Raw genomic sequence first — 25,675 nt, 5'->3', positions numbered from 1 at the left:
CGAAACACTTGGCTGTTTAATCACTAACCCCGCCCTCCTTGCACCCTCTTTGCTTTTCTGTGGAAGAACTAAACACTGTATATTAGTACATACTATTCTTTTCAGCTATCTTAAGGATTTCCCTTTGATAAAAGTACATCCTGGACCTTTATATGAGAGAAAGTAAATCATTCTTGAAGTGAGTAAGAGGGGAAACATCTGCTATATTTATAAACTGAAAATGTTATTTCATTTTCTATTGGGCAACTATGAACTAATTTTTTAAAACTGTTTTAAATATAATAGAAAAGAAATTTGCCAGCAAACAGGTGATTTCCATACCTAAGCCCATCTTAAGGAGAAAAATATTATGAGAAATGTAGGTTTTAATCTGATAGAACTTTAGTTTTTCAGGAAGGTGCCAAAAACATGAAATCTGAAAGACTTGGGTTCAAATTCTAGGACTGTCACTTATTAGCTATGCTAGTATGCATATTTTTTTCAGGATAAAGGCTTTTCTTTAGTTTGAAAATTAGGGATAGCAATATCTAATATAGTTCTGTTAGCGTAAGTTTATGAAATAGCCATGCTAATTATTTAAATGCTAAGTCTGTAAGAACATATACCGGATGCCTTAAAGCAATTCTAAGATTTTCAATTTTATGCCTCATGCTAAAGAACATAAGCGGGGGGAAAAAAAAAAGGCTAATGACACATTTAAATGGATCGAAATGAGCTATTTATGCCAGAAAACTTTCTAAAATAAATAGAAGACAACTTCTTGATATCTATCTTTATGTCTGGATAGTCTAAGCAGGAGTCTGTTAGTCTGAATATATGAAACTAATGTTCTATCACCTCCGTTGTACAAAAATAGACACATGGTTTGTGTCTGTTTTGTCCTATGAACCACTGTCATATGGTTCAACCTGTTACATCACTCCTACTAGAAGTATACTTTCCATCTCATTTGTTTGATATATAGACACATTGTAAATATGTAAAAATGGCAACCCACTCCAGTCTTCTTGCCTAGGAAATCCCATGGACAAAGTCTGAGCCTGCTGGGCAACAGTCCATGGGGTCGCAAAGATTTGGATACGACTTAGCAACTGAGAACACCCTGTAAATATATGCATATATGCCTATACCATAACTCTGCTCTAAGATACACTGAGCAGTAATATTCTTTAGTCAATCTTTTTGTGAGGTCAATGCCTTATCCACAACTCTTGATACTTTTCCTGATTCACAAAATAATTTTAAGTGTTCATTAACTTGCTATTAAATATCCTGTCTTTCCTTGGCACACAAATAGGAAGGAAGGTTAAAAAAAAAGGAAGCTAATTTGCTGAACACTGATTTTGTGTTAGGCACAGTAATCAATTTTCATACTTTTTCCTCTTTAATAATTAAAACAACTATGAGAAGTATGATTAATTTCATTTGAAAAGAGGAAAAACCTAGAGAGAGAAAAGATGAGTAACAGTAGAATTTGTGGCTTAATAAGGAGTAGAAACTAGTAACTATACTATCACTAATACTATGTGATTCCCAAGTTCATTTTATTTTTACTTTGTCCTTCTGTAAGGATGACTGTGTTGGAGGCTCTAGGTCAGTGTTTAAACTTACTAGTATATTCGAGCAGTATTTATTGAATGCAAATACATCTAAGTATGTAGCTGGTTTTGTTTATTTCATTCTACAATGGAAATACTGAACATTCCCAAAAGATAATAGAATATTTAAAACAATGTTCCATGAAATTTTATTTACAAAACTAATGCAAATTGGTCTATTAATGCCATCACATAGACCATAAAGCAATGAAAAGTCAGGCAGGGTAAAATATAGAGAATGATGATACAAAAGAGATCAGCATTAAAACAACCATGTTCATCAATATGCTTAAAGACAAAAATGTTCGTGGTATTTATAGATGATATGAAGTTGGAAGTTTTAAAACAGAAGGGAAGAGAAAAATAGGAGGGAAGAGACTAATCACACACCTACAGTGGTCAAAATAGAAAACTTAAACGTTCAACTCATGCAAAATAACCTAAATGGTTTGGGTAAACAGAAGCTGAAAATCTGGAAGTCAATGAAGTAATGGTGAATAACAAAAATAGTAGAAATCAAGGCTCAAAGGCAACTTTTATTCTATTAAACATTTTGAAATATATAGTTTACTACCACAGATTACTCATAGGCTGAGATAAAACTAAAAGTTTAAAAACAATTTTTGGAAAAAAATTTTATTAAAGTTAAGCTTTATTTAAAGTACAGTTTTAAATGCCCTTCTATTTGGAAGTAAGGGTGATTCTCTGCCAACAATACAAGGAAACAGAAGAGAAGCTGTCTGCAACTTTAAACACTTTATCTACTGACACTGACTTATTCTTGGAGACTAGTTTTGTCAGATCTTTTTTTCTATGAAAACAAGGTATATAGTACTAATTTATTCAAAGACAGTAGATATCACTTCTGTGGTTTATTTTTAGACATGTTTGTAATATTAAAAAAAAAAAAACACCACCTGAAACCCCTCCTTTCATTTGTCTGTAAATCCACTGCTACTGAGATTCTGTGCCTCAAAGCCAGCTCCTTCATCAATAATACCCATATTGAGGGTAGAGGCAGGGTCTTAGGGAAATGAGTCAAGAGAAAAATGGATCTTGTGATCATAGTAGGAGTCTGACTGACACTCCTATAAATAAGACCCACTCACTTCAGTGCTATTCTTCAATAGCAGTGAAAAGGAAAGAAAGGGAGGGGAAGAAAAAGAAAAGGAAAACACACATGAAAAGTACAGACACTATACGGTGGTGGTGGTACAAGCTGCATCTGACTCTTGTACAAGCAACCCCATGGACTTAGCTCACCAGGCTCCTCTGTCCGTGGGATTTCCTATACTGGAGTGGGTTGCCATTTCCTTCTCCATGGGATATTCCCAACCCAGGAACGGAACCTGGGTCTCAGCTTGGCAGGCAGATTCTTGACCACTAAGCCACTGGGAAAGCCCATAGACACTATACTTATTAATAAAATATAAAGTAAATAGTAATCAATCACACATAAATATTCTGTCATTTTTTTAAAAATTAAAATACGGGATTTCTCTGTTGGTCCAGTGGTTAAGACTAGAAGCTTCTACTGCAGGGGCCGTGGGTTTGATCCCTGGTCAGGGAACTAAGATCCCACATGCCGCATGGCCAAAAAATTAAAAAAAAAAAAAAGAATGACTAAAAAATTAAAATACAACTAGTATTAAAATTTCAATGAACACAATATTGTAAAGCAAATATCTTTCAATTTAAAAGATATATAAATTAAAAAAACTTCAGTGGAAAGGATTTAATTTTTTTTGTGGGTCTGAGTGGAATTTAAAGACCACTTCGCGCTTTAAGACCATTATGAGCCAAAAATAAGATAAGAGGAGCAGTTGTTATTTATAAAAGGAAGACTTCAAACCTGTTAAGCTTCAACTTCCTACCTGCGCTGTGAGGCACTTCTGCTGGGGTATTAGCTGGAGCATGGGCACCGGGGGGAATCTGGATTCCAGTATAGCCGCTCGATGGCATGTTGCTTGGGTCATACGTTGAAGATGACGGCTGAAGTGGCTGAGTGGGCAGAGAGGTGGCTCCAGCATCTTCATTTTCCTCAACATCTACTATATGATACACATGAAATGTTAAATGAGGTCCAGACAGTTCTTGATTTATGGTTTTGTCTTTTTTTTTTTAAATGGTAGTGTAAAAGTGATATGGTTTTAGCAGAAACTATACTTTGAATTTTGATCTTTTCCCAGGCAGTGATAAGTGGTATTCTCTTTGATGCTGGGTAGTGGGAGCCACAGCTCCCAGTCAGCCACGAGATCACAAAGGTAAACAACTGATACACTCACAACCATTCTTTTTTTCACTTTCAGTATACTAGTCAATAAATTACATGAGATACTCAACACTGTATTACAAAAAAGACTTTGTGCTAGATGATTCTGACCAGCTGTAGGTTAAGGTGGGCTGGGCTAAGCTATGATGTTCAGTAAGGTAGGTTATTAAATGCATTTTCAAATCATAGTTATTTCCAATTTATGATGGGTTTATGAGGATATAATCCCACTGTAAGTGGAGAATTCTGTATTTTGAAATAAAAATGCCAAATATTCTTTTGATATGCGAACATGACAAACCTTCAAGTGCAATTCTATTTAATACAATTGATAAGCAGCTTCTCTTAAAATAATTGTTCTAATTTTTTCCTTTTCTTACAATACTTAGTTGTTCCTGGCAATATGAATAACATTTCTTTAAATTAATACTTTTCAACTCTGTAAAATCTATGCATATATTTTTCTTAAAAGTAATTTTTTTAAACTCATTCTTAAAATTTATGGAAAAAAAAAGGAGGCCTTTTCAGCAAAACATATCACATTTATGCTTTCCATGAGAGCTCTATTTTCTGACAGGTGCCTTTTACTCAACATTTATTGTTTACTAGCTATTAAATGATTACCTGTGTGTTTGTCATTCAACAAATTAATCAACAAAAACAAAGGAATGAAATTTCACATTGAGCTGTCTATGTAGAAAGGAGTAATAAGAGTTAGCCACTTTGGGAATTTTACTAAGTGAACTTGTAGATGTTATATATACTAACATAATTTTCTCCAATATTAGAGAACTCTAACACAAACATCCTGGGAAGGAATAAAAAACAAAAAACTTTTTACAGACACTAGAGAGTAAACAAAGGACAGAGAGTTTGGGATGGACATGTACACTCTGTTATATTTAAAATGGATAACTAACAAAGACCTACTGTATCGTACATGGAACTCTCTGTTCAATGTTATGTGGCAGCGGGGAGCGTGGAGGAGAAGGGATACATGTATATGTATGGCTGAGTCTCTTCCTTGTTCCCATCAAACTATCACAACATTGTTAATCAGCTCCACCCCAATATAAAATAAAATGTTACCAAAAAAAAAAAAAGTTGGTAGAAATTAGAATGAAGATGAGCCTTGACAGAAGAAATCTCACCAGGGAAGGTTTGCTTTCATGTTGCTTTTCACCTGAGGGCACTCAAAAGTCTATGCAAAAAAAAAGGAGTTGCAGAGAAGTGAGCCTTGAAATGTTTGTATGAACCTCAACTAAATACCTATATGGCCCTTGAATTATGCAGGCAGACTCAGGGAAGGGTCTAAGGAGCCCTGAAGAAAGCAACAGCCTTACAGATGAAAGAAAAGAGGGGCAGTTTAGGCAAGTTAACTGTCTGCTAGAACAAGAATCAAGACTTTGCAAAGGAAGATAAGTGAATGCAGAGGAGCTACAAAGGTTATCAATAATAAAAATTAGAGATATGGGGGGAAGGGAGAGGAAGAAAATGTGACCAGAGGCAGGCGAAAAAGAGAGACATATGAAAAGACCCTGATGTGACCCAGATATTGAAATTAGTGGAAAATAACTTTAAAGCAAATACTATAAATAAGTTCAAGGCCATGGAGAAAAATGTAGTCATAATGAATAAAAGAAGAAAAACTCAAAATTACCTTCATTAGTTTTTATTGCTGAAGTATACATTAATGTTGACCATTTAAAAAGAATACCATTTTGCAGATATTGAAACCAAGTGGATGTGGAAACTCAAGAGTTTGAATATTAACAGATTCCCCTTCAGCTAAGCCTAAATTTTTCCTAGAATGCTTTTTTGTATCAATTGTATGACTTCCTTCTATACTTTTAGACAATATGGGGATATAGTACTGCTTTCAAAAACAAGAATACTTTTTTTCTTCCTCTAAACTAACAAAGGTTTGGTATTTATTTTTTGGCTGCATTGCACAGCATGTACGATCTTAGTTCCCCAACCAGGGACTGAACACGTCCCCTGCATTGGAAGATCAGTGGAAGCTTCTACCGGACCACCAGGGAAGTTCCTAGTATCTATTATTTTTTACTAGCTTTACTAGACTTCCAGAACAACTTTATTAAACATAGTATCTTTTATACCTAGAGTATCTTGTAAAATTTAATAATACAAGGGAATACAACGCTACACTGAGAAAAAGAAAAATCAGTTTTAAAGAAAAGTTTTTGAATACATATTCAGATTTCATGACATCCTCTTTTAGACCCCTAAGCCATTTCTAACCAGACACTGTTAGATGTTATGACATTAACACCTAATTATGACACCAGGCTACATTTTAAATTATTTAACAGGTTGAAAAGTGTATAGTGAAAATATTCTCTTTTATATTTTAAAGGATTATTAGTATTCTACAGCTAACAATTTTCTACTATCCAGAAGCTCTATAAAATGGAATGAAAATAATGAGTAAAAACTACAAGCTCAATTTAAGCTAATTTTGGGAAATTAAAACAAAAATTATATAGTATATATTTAATAATCTACAATATTATAGAGGACCTATATTAACCATTTCAGAACAAAAGAGACCATGATAATGATCAAAATGTAACACTTCCTACTTTCAAGACAAAAAGTTAAAATTTTTAAGATGAGAGAAGTCACTGATACTCAGAGTACCTGAAAAACAAAATTGATCATTTATTAGGTATTTCAATGTGCCTAGAATGATACCTCTGAAATACTCTGAAAAGTATAATGATATGCTTAAAACAACAAAGATATCTTCATTTTCAATGTGTATTTAAGAATTGAGACATAAATCAAATGTCTGAAAGTAATTATGAGTATTACATGTATTTTTACATTTACTACATGTATGTGTATGTACCTTACTTATAATAACATAACGGAAGTGCCTCTGCTTCAGTTTCTAATCTAATGGGATTAGTAAAGGTGAAGAAAGGCTGGTTCCATCTTCGCTTTTATTCTTAAGTGCTCCATTCTCCCTGGGTTATCCAATATTTTACTTTAGCTTCACTTCTTCCTTTTAAACCAACAACTCAAGTAATTAGCCCCCAACTAAAATAAATAAATTTATAAAAAAAAAACCAAACCAACAACTCTAAAATACCACTTTTAGCCTAGACTTTTCTTCTGAAATCTTGGGTAGAATATCTAATTGCCCTTGAACTTCTTCAAGGAGTAATCACATTAACATCTCACCAGAAACAAAACTGCTGGACCTTGATCTTGGATTTTCCAACCTCCATAACTGTGAGAAAACAAACACCTTTTGTTTGAGCCATCCAGTCTACCGTACTTTGCTGTGGCAGCACTAGCAGACTAAGACGACAGGAGGAGGAAATAAAGCTGGTAAGGTAGGTCGGTGCCATATCGTGATGAGTCTTGCTTGTTAGGCTAAGGATCTCAGATCTTTTCTTTTGGACAACTGGAAATGACTAGTCGTTCAGTACACAGCAGTACTGACGTATAACATTCTGACTATGGACAGCATTAAAACAGGGGGAAAAGTATGCAAAACATTCCAAAATATTAAATTCAACAGTGAGAAATAAAGTTGTGGCAATACACTTTAAAAAATCCAATGTCACTGTCGTGATGTAAATAAATAAGCCCAAAACTTAATCATGCTTTAGAACAGTCAACTTTAAACACTTAATAACAACTTAGTATTACAGTATTCACGCTGTAGTGTTAGTAAAAAGAGCACAGGACTTAAGAGTAAGAACTCCAGCTCTGGTTCGCTTCTCTGTGAGTCTATGACATTAGGACAGCTAAAACCTGAAACGTCAGATTCCTCTTCTGCAAACAACATCAAGTGTCAAAGATTTCTGAGGGTTAAACAAGTGTTCTTCAGAAATAGCAAAAAATTCACTTGAAATGCTGTATAAAAGCTTGCATCGCTAGAAGAGCTACAAGAGTTTACATGTAGTAGCTACATGTACAACTATAGTGCTGCTTTTTTTAACTGACTGGTATTATAAAATTCTAAATAGACCTCTAAGTGAATGCATAAATAAGCCAACCATCTAGACGCATCAATAGAACAGTGTGTATATTACCAACTGTGTTAAGAAAGTGAGGATATATATTCCTATTTACTAGTAATTATAAAAAACAACTTCTATAAAGATATACAAAATACTAAAAATATATTTACTTCTTTTGATTTCAGTAGAATCTGGGATGATAAAGAGTATTGTGGAAATGAGAAATTCACTTAATATTTTTTACATACTCTATTACAAATTTTGTGAAAGTATTAGCTAGCCCCCTTTCCCTTCCAAAACTCACCTCAGGAATTATAAAAAATAATTTTCAGTTTTCTCTGTGGTTTGGAAACGTTTTCTAGATTAGGAAAGGACTGCCTGTTTCACGTAGCAATGAAATCTGATCAGATGCAGGAGAAAACCAAGCCATTCTGTTGTTGACACAAACAGATATTAGAGCAGTTTTGCCTTAATTTTTCACTTGTGCCTAAGTTTATAATTTTACACCTGATTTTGGACCTGATGAAGGAAATAAAATGGTTTCCAAAAATTCTGAATAATAATATATTGAACAATTATGATTCCACTAAGTCATTTTACTTATATAAATACATACCATTATCTTCTTCAATCCCAACAGGCCCTGCTTGAGGAGTCTCTCCATTCTTTAAACAATTATGAATATATGTTGCCTTCCACCTTGCATACTTTCTGTGTTTCACATTCTAAAAGAAATATTTTTATGTCAATGTTAGACTGGAGTAAAGAAGTCAAATAAAACTATATATTATAATGACCTATTATCATATTTCTAGATAAAACCTATTTTTGCATGGTACAGCTCTGGAATATTCTGGCACTCTCCCTACCTCATCACTGGATTCTACCAACTGCCTAGAGCGTGACAAACTTCATCAAAAGCCATCTTCCTCAAGACACATAATTAGTTCTCTTTTATGATTTCATGTTTCAGAAAAGGACTACAATGGTACTATGGGAGTGTCCCTCCAGTGAAACTTGCAACTCTTAATGTGTAGGAGAGAGATAGGTTAAATGGAATTTAAAATATAAAAGAAAACAACAATTTTCTCTAAAGGGGGAAAAATTGATCTGTACAAATCTACAAAAACAAAGACTAAGATGCTACAGTGGCCAAAGCAAACACATGAACAACTAACTGACTGACAGCTTAGGCAAATTTTACCTTTTAACTTGTGTTATTTAACAGCTCTAAATCTCATTTACCTCAGTTCTAAAAAGGGGGAAATAATACATCATAGGGTTGCTGGAAAGAGAACTGCAAAATCAGTGAAAAACCTACTAGTTATCTCTTCTTTCTTAAGACTTTTTCTATATTCATGGGCTAGCGGTATTGCTATCACCTGGGAACCTGTTAGAAATGCACTCTTCAAGTCCCACTGAGACCCACTGAACCAAGATCTGTACTCTATCAAGACCCCCCAGGGTGATTTGTATGTACAGGAAAGCTGGAGAGAACAAATGACTTTGTCATGTTGAAAACAACTATAATTAGTCTGTTGTAAAGATCCATTAAGTCATCAATAACTACAAGTACTGCATACAGTCCAGATACTTAGTGGAGTATTCTGTAATGTGAGATTCTCTACATAGATAAGTGCTTCTCTGTAGCTAAAATGGTAAAGAATCTGCCTGCGATGCAGGAGACCTGGGTTCGATCCCTGGGTTGGGAAGATCCCCTGGAGAAGGGAATGGCAACCCACTCCAGTATTCTTGCCTAGAGAATTCCATGGACAGAGGAGCTTGGTGGGCTACAGTCTGTGGGGTCGCAAAGAGTCGGACATGACTGAGTGACTAACACTACACTACACTATAGCCTAGTAGTATTTGTGTCTGTGTACTCAGTCACTCAGTTAGAACAGACTCTTTGTGACCCCATGGACTGTAGCCTGCCAGGCTCCTCTGCCCATGGGATTTTCTGGCAGGAATACTGGAGTGGGTTGCCATTTCCTACTACAGGGGATCTTCCTGGCCAGGGATCAAACCTGTCTCTGGAGTCTCCTGCATTGGCAGGCGAATTCTTTACCACTGTGCCACTTGGGAAGCCCTAGGTAAGTAGTATATAAAAACCTAAAAAAAAGTAACCTTCCAAATTACTGAATTTGCATATTTGATTTTTCTTCTCTTAATAATTCTCTCATATATTCAATTCTTTAAGAAGTTCCATACTTTGATTCTCATTTTCTTCCATGTACAATTATATTTTGCTCCACTTCACAAAGAAGCTTTTCATAAGCATCCATATCTAAAGTCTTCAGTTCTTTATCATTCAATTCACTCCATGGGGATCTTTCCTGTTCTGTTCTTATTCTTGTCACTCACAAGGTCTGAGAACTTGAATGTGCCCAAGTCTTTAATGGCAGGGAGCCCACACATGGCAGTCTCTACCTTACTTAATTTTAAGTAGTCAGTTCGACTGAGGAATTGCTCTTGCTAACGTCACCAACAGCCTATTCCACATGCTAGTAAATCCAACCAACACTTTCAGGCATCATCTTACCAAACTTGTCAGCAGCATATTAAACATGAGACCATCCAAGCTTTGTGAAACATTCTGTTTCTAGTTTTTATGACTATATTCGGGTTTCCCTACCATCTCTTCTGGCTGCTAATCCTATATCTGATCTCCAAATAATCCTAAATACCCTGTCCAAGCAGAGACTGTAATTTGGTGGGCTAAATCAATGCTGACTCATACAATTTTAAATATGAATTCTATTTTCCACATAATTCAATACTACAAAAGGCACAGAAAATCCAAATTCTTAACTTCTTGTTTAAAAAATGGAAGATCTAATAACATTAGGGCCATATTTATTTGGTACTAATTATCTAAGTAGAGACAGCCCCTTTCAGATGATGAGCATATGTTCAGATTTATCTGTTCTCTCTATAACAATGCCCCCCCCACCTCCCTCTCTAGTTCACATACCCTTATCAGTTGTCATTTATTATCTCACAGTGGGCTGTCTTCATCCATTGTATTTCCTGCAGGATTCCTGCAAGCCTCAGGACTCCTGTCTTATAGCTTATTATCTGTCCATACTCATTCTCATGGTTTTAAATACTACCTTTATCTTTATTCCTAAATTTATGTATCTAGCTAGAATTTGCTTCTGACAAATATCCAGTGACTACACCTGGATGTCTCACGTACAACTCAAATTAATTTGTCCCCAACTGTTCTCTTGATCCTCCCCCCGCCCGCCTCGCTCCTTCCTCCACAGAATTTCTTCTCCCAAGTCAGAAGTCTTTGGGAATCAAGCTTTGCACCTTTCTCTTACCCTGTGTCTCTCTCCTGACTCCCTCATCTAATTTATCAGGACCCCAGTTGATTATGCTTCTGATAACTATCTAGAACTGGTCTTACCTCCCCATTTTCTCTGTAACAGCTCCTTAATCTGTCTCCTTTCTTGTAGTCATACCTTATCCCCACTACACCTCTATCATTCAGTATTCAGAGTAGAATCATCTTTCAAGATACAAATCAACTCATGTCAGTCTTTTTAATGGCTTCCAGTGCACTTAAAATACAAAACAAACTGTAACTCTAGCTACAGATCCTACTCTACTTGGCTCCTGACTGTTCAATCTCCTCTAATGTTCTTATCTGTTCACTTGCCACCAACAAGCTACCCTGGCAGCTTTTCTTTTCCTAAACACATGGCTCCCACTCATTGTGTTCCCTCTGCCTTTTTCTCTTTTCTCACCTAGCTAACTCTTAAGCTCATTCTTCATAGATCAGACTGAACATCATTTTCTCTGAATTGTTCTCCTGATTGCCCCAAAATTTTCTCATATTTTAGAAAATATTATTTACCACAGTTTAGTTACATTTTATATGTATGTTTGTGAAGCCCCCCACATCACAACAGGCACACTCTAAAATATAAGCTCTTCAAAGGTAGGGTCTATGTCTGTCTGTTAATGATATATTAAGCACTTAGTTTGGTGACTAACATACAGTAGCTGCCCAACAAATATACACATCTCAGATATATGATAGCTTAAATGATTAGGATGGCAGTTATTTTACTTAATATACAGATTTATTATTTGTGGTGGCATAGTGACTACTAGGTTTAGGATGTTCAATTAAATTTATTATATACTTAGGTAGAATGATTTGAAATATCCATTGTTTGACTATTTTTGACATATAGAAACAGCACTATCATCTGGTTCAACTTTTTTTCCCCTCTACTCCCATTCTTTCAGAATAAGCAATATGTGCTAAATAAAACATTGGGTTTCCTCATTAGTTTCACTGTTTCAAAATCGTGAACAATAGGGACTGAAGCTCTGCAAACAGTGAGTTCTTCCCACACTTAAGAGTCTCTAGTTCGCATGTTTACTTGAATTAAGTATCTGTAAAATAACATTATTTAAAAACTATTACTATTAACCTATACTCCAGCAAATAAGTCAATATATTATTTCTGTTTTTAGGGAACTAATCATCTTGTTATGGATACAGAATTAAAATATAAATGAGAATTACTATAAAAAATAGAGTAGTGAGGAAGTACTACAGATTTTCTTGGAGTAAGTAAAGCAAAGAGTTCACTGAATGAAGGAAAAAAAAGGAAAAAAGGATAACTGGTAAAGCAAATAGTACTTCAGTTTGGTCTTGCAGGATGGGTATGATGTGAAAAAACGGTGGAAAGCAATAGTAAGACTATTCTATGGAGAAGTATGAGCAAGGTCAGAAAGGCAGAAACATACAAGGTGGACAGAGAATAATGGAGAATAAATAAATTTTGCCATGGGTATAAGATATATATTAGAGACTACTGGAGTAAGTAAGCTAAATTCAAGATAAGATTGAAATCTTGGACAAAAATGTTTAAAGTAGTCTATAGGTTATAAGTAGGGAAATCCACTAGACCATTCAGGTATGACCTAAATCAAATCCCTTACAATTATACAGTGGAAGTGACAAATAGATTCAAGCAGTTAGATCTGATAGACAGAGTGCCTGAAGAACTATGGATGGAGGTTCATGACACTGTACAGGAGGGAGTGATCAAGACCATCCCCAAGAAAAAGAAATGCAAAAAGGCAAAATGGTTGTCTGAAGAGGTCTTATAAACAGCTGAGGAAAGAAGAGAAGCTAAAGGAAAAGGAGAAAAGAAAAGATATACCCATATGAATGTAGAGTTCCAAAGAATAGCAAGGAGAGATAAGAAAGCCTTCCTCAATGATCAATGCAAATAGAGGAAAACAATACAATGGGAAAGACTAGAGATCTCTTCATGAAAATTAGAGATACCAAGGGAATATTTCAGGCAAAGATGGGCACAACAAAGGATAGAAAGGGTATAGACCTAACAGAAGCAGAAGATATTAAGAAGAGGGGCCAAGAATAAACAGAAGAACTGTACAAAAAAGATCTTCACGACCCAGATAATCATGATGGTGTGATCACTCACCTAGAGCTAGATATCCTGGAATGCGAAGTCAAGTGGGCCTTAGGAAGAATCACTACGAACAAAGCTAGTGGAGGTGATGGAATTCCAGTGGAGCTATTTCAAATCCTAAAAGATTATGCTGTGAAAGTGTTGTACTCAATATGCCAGCAAATTTGGAAAACTCAGCAGTGGCCACGGGACTGGAAAAGGTCAGCTTTCATTCCAATTCCAAAGAAAGGCAATGCCAAAGAATGTTCAAACTACCACATAATTGCACTCACTTCACACACTAGCAAAGTAATGCTCAAAATTCTCCAAGCCAGGCTTTAACAGTACATGAGCCGTGAACTTTCAGATGTTCAAGCTGGATTTAGAAAAGGCAGAGGAACCAGAGATCAAACTGTCAACATCGGTTGGATGATAGAAAAAGCAAGAGAATACCAGAAAACATCTATTTCTGCTTTATTGACTAAGCCAAAGCCTTTGACTGTGTGGATCACAATAAATTGTGGAAAATTCTGAAAGAGATGGGAATACCAGACCACCTGACCTGCCTCTTGAGAAACCTGTATGCAGGTCAGGAAGCAACAGTTAGAACTGGACATGGAACAACAGACTGGTTCCAAGTAGGAAAAGAAGTACATCAAGGCTGTATATTGTCACCATGCTTATTTAACTTATATGCAGAGTACATCATGCCAAATGCCAGGCTGGAAGAAGCAGAAGTTGGAATCAAGATTGCCGGTAGCAATATCAATAACCTCAGATATGCAGATGACACTACCCTTATGGCAGAAAGCAAGAAGAACTGAAGAGCCTCTTGATGAAAGTGAAGGAGGAGAGTGAAAAAGTTGGCTTAAAACTCAACATTCAAAAAACGAATATCATGGCATCCGGTTCCATCATTTCATGGCAAACAGATGGGGAAACAATGGAAACAGTGACAGACTTTATTTTCTTGGGCTCCAAAATCACTGCAGATGGTAACTGCAGTCATGAAATTAAAAGATGCTTGCTCCTTGGAAGAAAAGCTATGACCAACCTAGATAGCATATTAAAAAGCAGAGACATTACTTTGCCAACAAACGTCCATCTAGTCAAAGCTATGGTTTTTCCAGTAGTCATGTATGGATGTGAGAGTTGGACTATAAAGAAAGCTGAGTGTCGAAGAACTGATGCTTTTGAACTGCGGTGTTGGAGAAGACTCTTGAGAGTCCCTTGGACTTCAAGAAGAATCCAACCAGTCAATCCTTAAGGAAATCAGTGCTAATTATTCATTGGAAGGACTGATGCTGAAGCTGAAACTCCAATACTTTGGCCACCTGATGTGAAGAGTTGACTCATTTGAAAAGACCCTGATGCTGGGAAAGACTGAAGGCAGGAGGAGAAGGGGATGACAGAGTATGAGGTGGCTGGAGGGCATCACCGACTCAATGGACCTGAGTTTGAAAAAGCTCCAGGAGTTGGTGATGGATAGGGGAGCCTGGCGTGCTACAGTCCATGGGATCGCATAGAGTCTGACACGACTGAGCTACTGAACTAACTGTACGTTATAAAGCACTTTCACATGTTGTCCCTTTAATTGGTCCTTGCCATAACCATGAAATTTAAGCAGGTCACGTTTTACTCACACTAAGGCTCTGAGACATGAAAGCTTGACCCAATGTAAAATACAGATTAACCCAGCATTCAAGGCATTCCACTTTATGGACATGGCTTCAGTCTCATTTCCTACCCTTACCCTCACTCCAATTGGGATTCTGTCTCATTTTCAGTCTTTTTTTCATGCTATTCTTCCTCTCACATATGGTTTCCTCTTCTGTCAAGTCTCCTCTTCCCTTAGGCTCATATTCCCATATGAGACACCCTGATTAAAGGAAGTCCACAGGTATCTGGCATTTACTCAAGTCACTTACCATGCTAAGTGCTAGAGACAATGGGATGAACACATCAGCCATGCGCTTTGGAGTCCAATGTGAAAATCAGGCAATAACTGCCATCATTAAATGTGACGTCTGAATTATCTAAAGTCCATAATATTTTCTTCACGTTTTTCTCCTAGGAATCTATCATTCCATCATTACAGAAATGAGGAAGTGGCATTACAAAAGTAAAATGACTTACCCAAGGTCACACTAGCAGCCAACCCAGCTATCCCATTTCAAGGTGCTCTGGTTAGCTACAATTAGCAAAATGCAATTTGCAATTTAGACAGGAACATATAAAATACAGGAAAATGGGCTTTTAAATAGTCAAAGGTCAGATACTTAATGTGTATTTATACGGGATATATTTTGGTAAATATAGAGAATCATTTTGAAAGTAAATGAATAAATTGCTTAGGAAAGTTAAGTTACTTTCTTTTGGAATCTTTTAAAAATGAGACATATTTTCTTTGGTTTGAAATAATTTAAAATTGTCTAAAGACTTAGTTAAGTAAGTCATATTGTAATGATTTTAGAAGGTTCCTTCATTCCTAATTTCACAGTATGAACAGTACAGAGATATTTAAACCATCTTGGGTTCCTTCATTAGTATGTGAGATTTAAAAAATATTAACCTGAAATGGGTTCATTTTAACAAATACAGTAAAAAAAATCCTCCAAAGCAGATAAATCAATACAATAGTTTAATTTTTAATCCCCACTATTTCCAAGATGGCTCTAGAAATTGGTGCTTACGGTTGGTGCAGATTTTGGCTGTTGTAACGCAAAGCTAATTCAATTTTTAATTGTTTTAAAATAAAGGGTACTAAATATAAAACAATATTTGAAGAGGAAAATTTCAAGATGTCAATATTCTGGAAATCTTTTAACTTCTTTTGGCTGATTACAGACATCCTTTCTGGGAAATAGGAATTACAAAAAAAAAAAAAATTATTTTTTTTTAAAACTTTGGTCCTTGGCCTTTAAGTTCCTGTTTTGTGACTAGGTTGATGAGTCGCTGGCGTCTGCAAATTTTGGCCACTGGAGTCAGCAGTGGTTAAATAAGAATTTTCATTTATTTTTAAATCACTTGCACTTGCTATACTGAAGAATGACTGGCTAGCAAACACCAATTATATGTTACAACAAGGGTTCTCAAATCTGGTGCATATAAAAATCATATTAGTGTATAATAAAAAATAAACTCCTGGTCAAACTATAGAAAATCTGATATAAACCATTCTCCATTAGGAAACCAAAAATCCACTTTGAAAGAGAATGTTTTATATTATCTGTCTACAATTGTTTCTCTTGAACGCATCCTATGCAAGTTTTACCTCCAGTATGCACTGGAATTGCTTTTGTCAGGTCAGTTCAGTTCAGTTCAGTAGCTCAGTCGTGTCCGACTCTTTGCGGCCCCGTGAATTGCAGCATGCCAGGCCTCCCTGTCCATCACCAACTCCCTGAGTCTACCCAAACCCGTGTCCATCAAGTTGGTGATGCCATCCCACCATCTCATCCTCTGTCGTCCCCTTCTCCTCCTGCCCCCAATCCTTCCCAGCATTAGGGTTTTTTCCAATGAGTCAACTTTTCGCATGAGGTCGCCAAAGTATTGGAATTTCAGCTTCAACATCAGTCCTTCCAATGAACACTCAGGACTGATCTCCTTTAGGATGGACTGGTTGGATCTCCTTGCAGCCCAAGGGACTCTCAAGAGTCTTCTCCAACACCACAGTTCAAAAGCATCAATTCTTCGGCACTCAGCTTTCTTCACCATCCAACTCTCACATCCATACATGACTACTGGAAAAACCATAGCCTTGACTAGACGGACCTTTGTTGGCAAAGTAATTAGTAAAAATACTAATTTTCTTCACTAGAATAAAATGATCTGTTGTAATACTTTATATGAAGGGAATCATATGGTTTGTATTCTCCTGTTTTTTTTTGCTCAGCATAATGTCTACAAAATAGAAGCATGTTTTAGGGTATATCAGTAACACCTTTTTATACCTTAATAACAGCATGATTTATTTATCAGTTCCTCTGTTGGTGGACACTTGCTTGCTTCCAGCTTTGGGCTATTATGAATAAAGCTCCTATGAGCACTCTTGAACAAGGCTTTTCTGGACATGTTTTCATTTCTCTTGGATAAACACCAAGGAATGGCTGGATAAAAGGTAGGTGGATATTTAACTTTATAAAAATCAGCCAAATCTTTTCCCAAAGTGGCTATTACATCTAACATTTTCACCAAGCAATGTATGAAAGCTCTTGTTTGCACATTCTAGCCAATATTGAGATGTGGCCAGTCTTTATTCATTTTAGTTAATCTTACTGTTTTAAAACTATTTATCCACCAATGACTGAGAGGAGCATGCTAAAATCTCCAACTATAATTATAATTTTTTATATATTTTCTTTATTTCTATCACTTTTTTTTTCGTAAAGCTTTAAAATCTTACTAGATACATAGACATTTATAACTGGTATCTTCTTAATGAAGTGTAATAACTGCTGAACAAAATGTCCCATTTTACCTCTGGTAAAACACCTTAAAATTTACCTTATCTAATATAATGTGACCACTTCCAATCTTTCTACCTTAGTATATTTACATTATTTTTTCATCGTTTCATTTTCAAAATAAGGATGTCTCTTATAAATAGTATAAAGTTAAAGCTTGCTCTTTTGTAAATCTCTACTTTTAATTTGGAGTGTTATTCCATTTACATTTATAGTATGTACTCATACAGCTGTATGTAGGCTTGAAATTTGCCATTTGTTTTATATTAGTCCTACCTATTCCTGTTTCTCTCTATTCCCTTTCTTTGCTCTCTTTTGGGTTTACCAAATATATATATGTATAGTTACAATAACTTTTACTTAAACAGGCATATATTTATTTAAAGAAATGAAGAAAAAATATATAGCTTTAAATGTATCAATATTATACACCATACTTTATCCCTTCCTATAAATTCAAGTTGTCATCTAGAATCATTTTCTTTCATCCTGAAAAGCTTCCTTTCTGCTGTTCTTTAGTTCTTTATTGCAGAACTTCTAGTCATGAATTAATTGATTTAAAAATGCCTTTTATTTTACCTTCATTATTTGAAGGTATTAGATGGGGAAACAGTGGAAACAGTGTCAGACTTTATTTTTTTGGGCTCCCAAATCACTGCTGATGGTGATTGCAGCCATGAAATTAAAAGACGCTTACTCCTTGGAAGGAAGGTTATGACCAACCTAGATAGCATATTTAAAAGCAGAGACATTACTTTGCCAACAAAGGTCTGTCTAGTCAAGGCTATGGTTTTTCCAGTGGTCATGTCTGGATGTGAGAGTTGAACGGTGAAGAAAGCTGAGCGCCAAAGAATTGATGCTTTTGAACTGCGGTGTTGGAGAAGACTCTTGAGAGTCCCTTGGACTGCAAGGAGATCCACGCAGTCCATCCTAAAGGAGATCAGTCCTGGGTGTTCATTGGAAGGACTGATGTTGAAGCTGAAACTCCAATACTTTGGTCACCTCATGCGAAGAGTTGACTCATTGGAAAAGACCCTAATGCTGGGAAGGATTGGGGGCAGGAGGAGAAGGGGACGACAGAGGATGAGATGGTTGGATGGCATCACCAACTGGATGGACATGGGTTTGGGTAAACTCCGGGAGTTGGTGATGGACAGGGAGGCCTGGCGTGCTGTGATTCATGGGGTCGCAAAGAGTCGGACACGACTGAGCGACTGAACTGAACTGAACTGAATCTTATTTGCTTTGCTCTACATAGAATTCTGAGTTGTCAGGTTTTTTTGCTCATTTGTTTCTCTTTCAGTACTTTCAGTTCAGTTCAGTCTCTCAGTCATGTCTGACTCTTTGCGACCCCATGGACTGCAGCACACCAGGCTTCCTGTCCATCACCAACTCTCGGAGCTTACTCAAGCTCATGTCCATCGAGTCGGTGATGCCATCCAACCATCTCATCCTCTGTCGTCCCCTTCTCCTCCTGCCTTCAATCTTTCCCAGCATCAAGGTCTTTTCCAATGAGTTAGTTCTTTGCATCACGTGGCGAAAGTATATTTAGCACTTTAAATATGCCAATTTCATTATCTTCTTGCCAGAATGCTTAAAAAAAAAAAAGAGAAATCAACCATCTTTCAAAGCACTGTTACCTTGTATATAATGTGTTGTTTCCCAAGACTGCTCCTTCAAGATTTCTTTATTCCATCACTGATCTTTACTGGTTGGACCATGATGCTCTTGGGTATGGTTTCTTTGTGTTTATTTTAGTAGAGATTCACTGAGCTTCTTGGATCCATAACTATTTTTTCACTCAGTTTAGAAAGTCTTATGGCCATTATTTCTTCAACACTTTCTTTCTACTCTGTTTTGGAACTCCAACCGTATACTTCCAAAGTGTACAGGTCCAACTCAAATTATTGGACCTCCAAATATAAAGTAATAATACATAATGCTTACTTCTGAATAAATATACCTTAATATATAAGATTGAATAGATAAGGAAATCCTTTCTAAATATAGGACACTAGAACATTATCCACCAACTAAGAAAACCAAAAACTAACGTTTGTTGAGCATTTTCTATATGCTAGGTACTTTGTTAAAGGCTTTACATGAATTTTCTCATTTAAAATCCAGGACACCTTCATGAAGCAGGCATTATACTTTTCTTCATCTTACAGATGTGGGAACAGGTTTACATAACTCAAATAAATTATTCAAAGTCACACAGTTACAAAGTGGCATATGGAATTTTGAGGTCAATGCCTGCAGTACTCTTAACCACATTATACTAACACTGCATGCAAAACTACTCCATTCACTTACAGTTAGTTGAAGAGCAGATACAAGCCACTGTTCTTGGCAATTATTATGCAGAGGTGAATAAAAGAGAAATTTCTACTCTAGTAAGAGAGACAATACTACCCTCATATATCTATTTATTATTATAATTACTAAGAATGAGACTTTCAGTGTACAGTGAGAGCATGAAAACTTAAGGTATGGTATATGCACAAAACACATGACTTGGGGACTTCCCTGGTGGTCCAGTGATGAAGAATCTGCCTGCCAATGCAGGGGACACAGGTTTGATCCTTGGCCTGGGAAGACCCATATTAATTCAGCATCAGTTCAGTCGCTCAGTCGTGTCCAACTCTTTGCGACCTCATGGACTGCAGCACACCAGTCCTCTCTGTCCATCACCAACTCCAGAAGTCTACTCAAACTCATGTCCACTGAGTCAGTTATGCCATCCAACCATCTCATCCTCTGTCGTCCCCATCTCCTCTTGCCTTCAATCTTTTCCAGCATCAGGGATTTTTCAAATGACTCAGTTCTTTGCATCAGGTAGCCAAAGTATTGGAGCTTCAGCATCAGTCCTTCCAATGAATATTCAGGACTGATCTCCTTTAGGATGCACGGGCTGGATCTCCTTGCAGTTGAAGGGGCTCTCAAGAGTCTTCTCCAACACCACAGTTCAAAAGCATCAGTTCTTCAGTGCTCAGCTTTCTTTATAGTCCAACTCTCACATCCATACATGACTACTGGAAGAACCATAGCTTTAACTAAATGGACCTTTTTGGCAAAGGAACATCTCTGCTTTTTAATATGCTGTCTAGGTTGGTCATAACTTTTCTTCCAAGGAGTAAGTGTCTTTTAATTTCATGGCTGCAGTCACCATCTGCAGTGATTTTGGAGCCCCCCAAAATAAAGTCTGTCATATGCTACAAAGATCTGTCACATGAAGATCTATATGTCACAGGTCAACTAAGCCCCTGTACCACAACTACTGAGCCCAAGCGCCTAGAGCCCATGCTATGCAACAAGACAAGAAGGCTCTGCCATGAGAAGCCCAGCATGGCAATGAAGAGTAACCCTACCTCACCCCAAGTAGAGAAAGCCTGCATGCAGCAATGAAGACCCAACACAGCCAAGAAAACAAAAAAAGAAAAACACAGAGTTTTGTAAGGAGATGCATTTCTCCTGATCTACCATGGTTTTCCAGGCTAGCAATAAGATGTTGCTTAATTACAAACTTTACAGTGCAAATGAATACCTTAAACAGACCATCTCCTTTGAAGCCAGCTATTCATGTACATGATCATTCCAGTTATGTTGCATCTGTTTTTTAAGTAGAGAGAGTTCCAGATTGAGATATAAACAGGATTCTCTGGGAGCTCCAATAGAGGAGTATATATTAACGCCAATCAAAATATGGTCCAAGAACCAGGGCTGGCTTGCAAACTGTTTACCAGTTTTGTGACAAGATAGTACAAAAATTAAGAGCATTTAGCAGACAAAACAAACCTGGCTTGTATTTTATATGTCTTCTTAAACTGTTATTTTTCTAGATAATCATTACTTGTATTTTACAAAACAATCAGTCTGCAACAGAATGGCTCTAACAACTACCTTTCTGTTCTTTTAAAAATTTTCAGACCTGATAAAAAGAAAATACTATTTTTTAAACTTAAAAAAATATAATTAAAATGATTAAAGATAGCATTAAAAATTTAATGATAATTAAATCATTATCTTGATTATAAAGATGACAAAATTAAAAGGTTATTTTAAAATATACAAATAAAAACTATAACATAATGTTTCTCGAATAGCATTCTTTGAGAAGCAAGAGAAACAAATCTTTTTGAAGAGTTTCAGTTTTATCAAAAAACTATGGGATAGTATACAGTGAATAACCACTACATTTACTTTATAAATGAACAAATAAGATACAGCAAATTCTGAAATCTACCTACAGGAGTATATATTTAAAAAAAAAAATCTGCCTACCTGAAATCCTTAAACTCATTCTTTTCCCACCTTCCTGTTTCCTGTCTTTGTCTCTGCTAGTGTTTTAAAGTACAGAATGAACTGAAGTGAAAGTTGAAAGAAGGGAATGAGTTATAACTGTTATGAGTAACCAGTTATACCCAGTTTTTAAAACATCTCATGTGATTAACAGTTATTCTGAAATAAGAAATGTTCCAATAGTTCCATCTTGATTTAGGCATCAAGGGCTTAAATCATAAGTTAATAAATACAAACCTTAGATTTCTTCCGACAACAATGAGAACCTACAACAGAGAGTTATCGCTGATGACTACCTTATTTATCTGTTTTGGTAGCAGCTGCTAAAGTGGAGCACTGTTTAAAATTATAACACTTTAAATCATGATTTTGAAAAAGTTATTTCCTCAGTGATAATGATAGAGATGCCATTTCTAGGAATGGAAAATGATGGAACAAAACAACATTAAAAGTAAGAGAAAATAGAATTTGAAACTAGGCTGATCAAACTGGTTGGCTGGGGGATTATGTTATTGACGCATGGACAATCTTGCCAGTATTTTACTTTCCTTGTTGGTTGCCTTTATTTAGCCAACCTTCAATCATGGCCAAAAACCCATTCACTAGTCATGTAAGGATAAGATTGCTATGTAATAATGGACATGAGAAATGTCAGTACTATATGCCAAACAAATTATAATTTTTGATATATACAACTTCCACTGGATACACAAATTTTGCATGCTGTAACAAACATATGTATGGCAGTGAAAACTACCTACTTATATACTACACATTAATTGTGTGTACATTCCTTTTCTAATTTAAAATGCAGGATTCACATGAAGACCCAAAGAATAAATCTCAGCCCAATAAAGTAGCTTCAGGGACTTCCTTTCCACGCCGTCCCTACAATGCCTAATTTTCTCCATACTATTTCAGATCCCTCTTGATTTCTTGATCCTTTAACCACCAAAACAGATGTTGATTTCCTACCTTAGTGCATATGCAAGGCAAAAAAATTATGTAGCAGGTTAGGTGATGAGATAGGGAAAGAAAATAGTGTAAACACTTCGGGAAAATGTCCCTTTCATGCTTATACTATATATATTCTTTAGTATCCTCAGTATCTAATCAAATCTCCCCCAACTCCTCTTGAAGTCCTATCATTTGTCCTGTTAGGTAGTCCTGGCTTTACCTACTATGTTCAAATAACTAAGGAAGCTGTTCCATGTTAAGGGTTCTTCAGTTCAGTCACTCAGTCATGTCTGACTCTTTGCGACCCCATGGACTGTAGTACACGAGGCTTCCCTGTCTATCACTGACTCCCGGAGCTTGTTCAAATTTGAATTGGTGATGTCATCCAACCATCTCATCCTCTATCGTCCCCTTCTCCTCCTGCCTTCAATCTTTCCCAACATCAGGGTCTGTTCAGTTGAGTCAGTTCTTCACATTAGGTGGCCAAAGTATTCGAGTTTCAGCTTCAGCATCAGTCCTTCCAATGAATATTCAGGACTGATTTCCTTTAGGATGGACTGGGTGGATCTCCTTGCTGTCCAAGGGAATGTCAAGAGTCTTCTCCAAAATCACAGTTCAAAAGCATCAGTTCTTCGGTACTCAGCTTTCTTTATAGAGTCCAACTCTCACATCCATACATGACTACTGGAAAAACCATAGCTTTTACTAGATGGATCTTTGTTGGCAAAGGAACGTCTCCACTTTTTACTATGCTGTCTAGGTTGGTCACAACTTTTCTTCCAAGGAGTAAGCCTCTTAATTTCATGGCTGCAGTCACCATCTGCAGTGATTCTGCAGTGATTCTGGAGCCCTCCCTCACCCCCCCAAAAAGTCTGTTACTGTTTCTATTGTTTCCCCATCTATTTGCCATGAAGTGATGGGACTGGATGCCATATCTTAGTTTTCTGCATGTTGAGTTTTAAGCCAACTTTTTCACTCTCCTCTTTCACTTTCATCAAGAGGCTCTTTAGTTCTTCATTTTCTGCCATTAGGGTTGTGTCATCTGCATATCTGAGGTTATTGATATTTCTCCCAGCAATCTTGATTCCAGCTTATGCTTCACCCAGCCCAGCATTTCTCATGATGTACTCTGCATATAAGTTAAATAAGCAAGGTGACAATATACAGCCTTGATGTACTCCTTTCCCAATTTGGAACCAGTCTGTTGTTCCATGTCTAGTTCTAACTGTTGCTTCTTGACCTGCATACAGATTTCTCAGGAGGCAGCTAAGGTGATCTGGTATTCCAATCTCTTGAAGAATTTTCCACAGTTTGTTGTGATCCACACAGTCAAAGGAGTTGGCATAGTCAATAAAGCAGAAGTAAATGTTTTTCTGGAACTCCCTTGCTTTTTTGATGATCCAGTGGATGTTGGCAATTTGATCCCTGGTTCCTCTGCCTTTTCTAAATCCAGCTTGAACATCTGGAAGTTCACAGTTCATATACTGTTGAAGCCTGGCATGGAGAATTTTGAGCATTACCTTACTAGCATGTGAGATGAGTGCAATTGTGCAGTAGTTTGAGCATTCTTTGGCATTGCCTTTCTTTGAGATTGGAATGAAAACTGACCTTTTCCAGTCCTGTGGCCACTGCTGAGTTTTCCATATTTGCTGGCATATTGAGTGCAGCACTTTCACAGCATCATCTTTTAGGATTTGAAAGAGCTCAACTGGAATTCCATCACCTTCACTAGCTTTGTTTGTAGTGATGCTTCCCAAGGCCCACTTGACCCTGCATTCCAGGATGTCTGGCTCTAGTAACTAAATGTAAACTTACATTCTTTTTTCTTTTGAAATACAGATGAATTACATGCTAAATAGAGATATTTATATGTCCCTTAAGTAAAACAAAAACAAAACAAAACAAAATATCCATTACTCACTTAAGATTTGTGAACACTTTGTTCTTTTTCCTGTATCTGTTACTTTACCTATTGTCTGGGTGCCCCACTGCTGGCAGTTATAACTTCATGGAACTGTGTGCCTGCTTCTGAGACATGTGGGCAAAAGCAGTTCCTCCAAGTAAGACGTAGGAGACGCCTCTCAGAAGGAAGAGACACTCAGAAGTATCTGGCAAACTGATCTGCTACTTTGCCTCGTTATGACGTTCTCTTCTGACATCTGACATTTCCATCCTCTTCTCTAATTGTGTTTCTTTATTCATTTCTTCCTCTAGCCTTTTATATGTAGATGTTTATCAGGACGTTTATCTAACCATATTCTCTTTCAAAACTATTTTCTTAACCCGAGAGTTTGTCTACTCTCCTAACTTGAACTTTCACCTCTATTTTGCATATTTCTTGTCTTTTGACTTCCAAGAGTCTTGTGGCAATTTATTTTTGGTTGCTATACCTGCACAAATTTTAAATCTAAGTTTAAACATATTATTATTCCTCAGGTCAAAGACAACCCACTTGGTATGAAGTTCCACAGTAATCATTAACTAGTTCTTTTGCTCAAAGTATAGCTCTTTATTCAAAGAAGTCCCCTTATTGAAGATGCCAGTCTTTTTATCATCTGTCTAATCTGGCTTATGACTTACTTTTCTAATCAGGTCTCTTTTTCTCCTTCACCTACCTGGTACTCTCCAAAAAATCCCATGGACAGAGGAG

The 25,675-nt window shown here is 36.5% G+C and overlaps 1 protein-coding gene across 6 annotated transcripts in view; it reads right to left on the bottom strand.

Annotated features, from left to right (window-relative positions):
- VTA1 (vesicle trafficking 1) overlaps positions 1-25,675 on the bottom strand; it is a 66,023-nt gene that overhangs the window by 12,063 nt on the left and 28,285 nt on the right. For 3 of the 6 annotated variants that reach the window (XM_081530957.1, XM_081530960.1, XM_081530959.1), the window contains exons 5-6: positions 8,482-8,590; positions 3,473-3,649 (exon numbers count right to left, since the gene is read on the bottom strand). In XM_081530957.1, coding sequence (XP_081387083.1) covers positions 3,473-3,649; positions 8,482-8,590 — 286 coding nt within the window. The remainder of the gene's footprint in view (positions 1-3,472; positions 3,650-8,481; positions 8,591-25,675) is intronic. The other 3 variants (XM_081530958.1, XM_081530961.1, XM_081530962.1) reach the window with 1 other exon arrangement.

This window comes from Giraffa tippelskirchi, chromosome 9 (assembly GCF_054371585.1).
Source record: "Giraffa tippelskirchi isolate mGirTip1 chromosome 9, T2T-mGirTip1v1.2.pri, whole genome shotgun sequence".
Taxonomy (NCBI): Eukaryota; Metazoa; Chordata; class Mammalia; order Artiodactyla; family Giraffidae; genus Giraffa; species Giraffa tippelskirchi.
The sequence above is the reverse complement of the archived record's forward strand: the minus strand, read 5'-3'. Positions and strand labels throughout refer to the sequence as shown.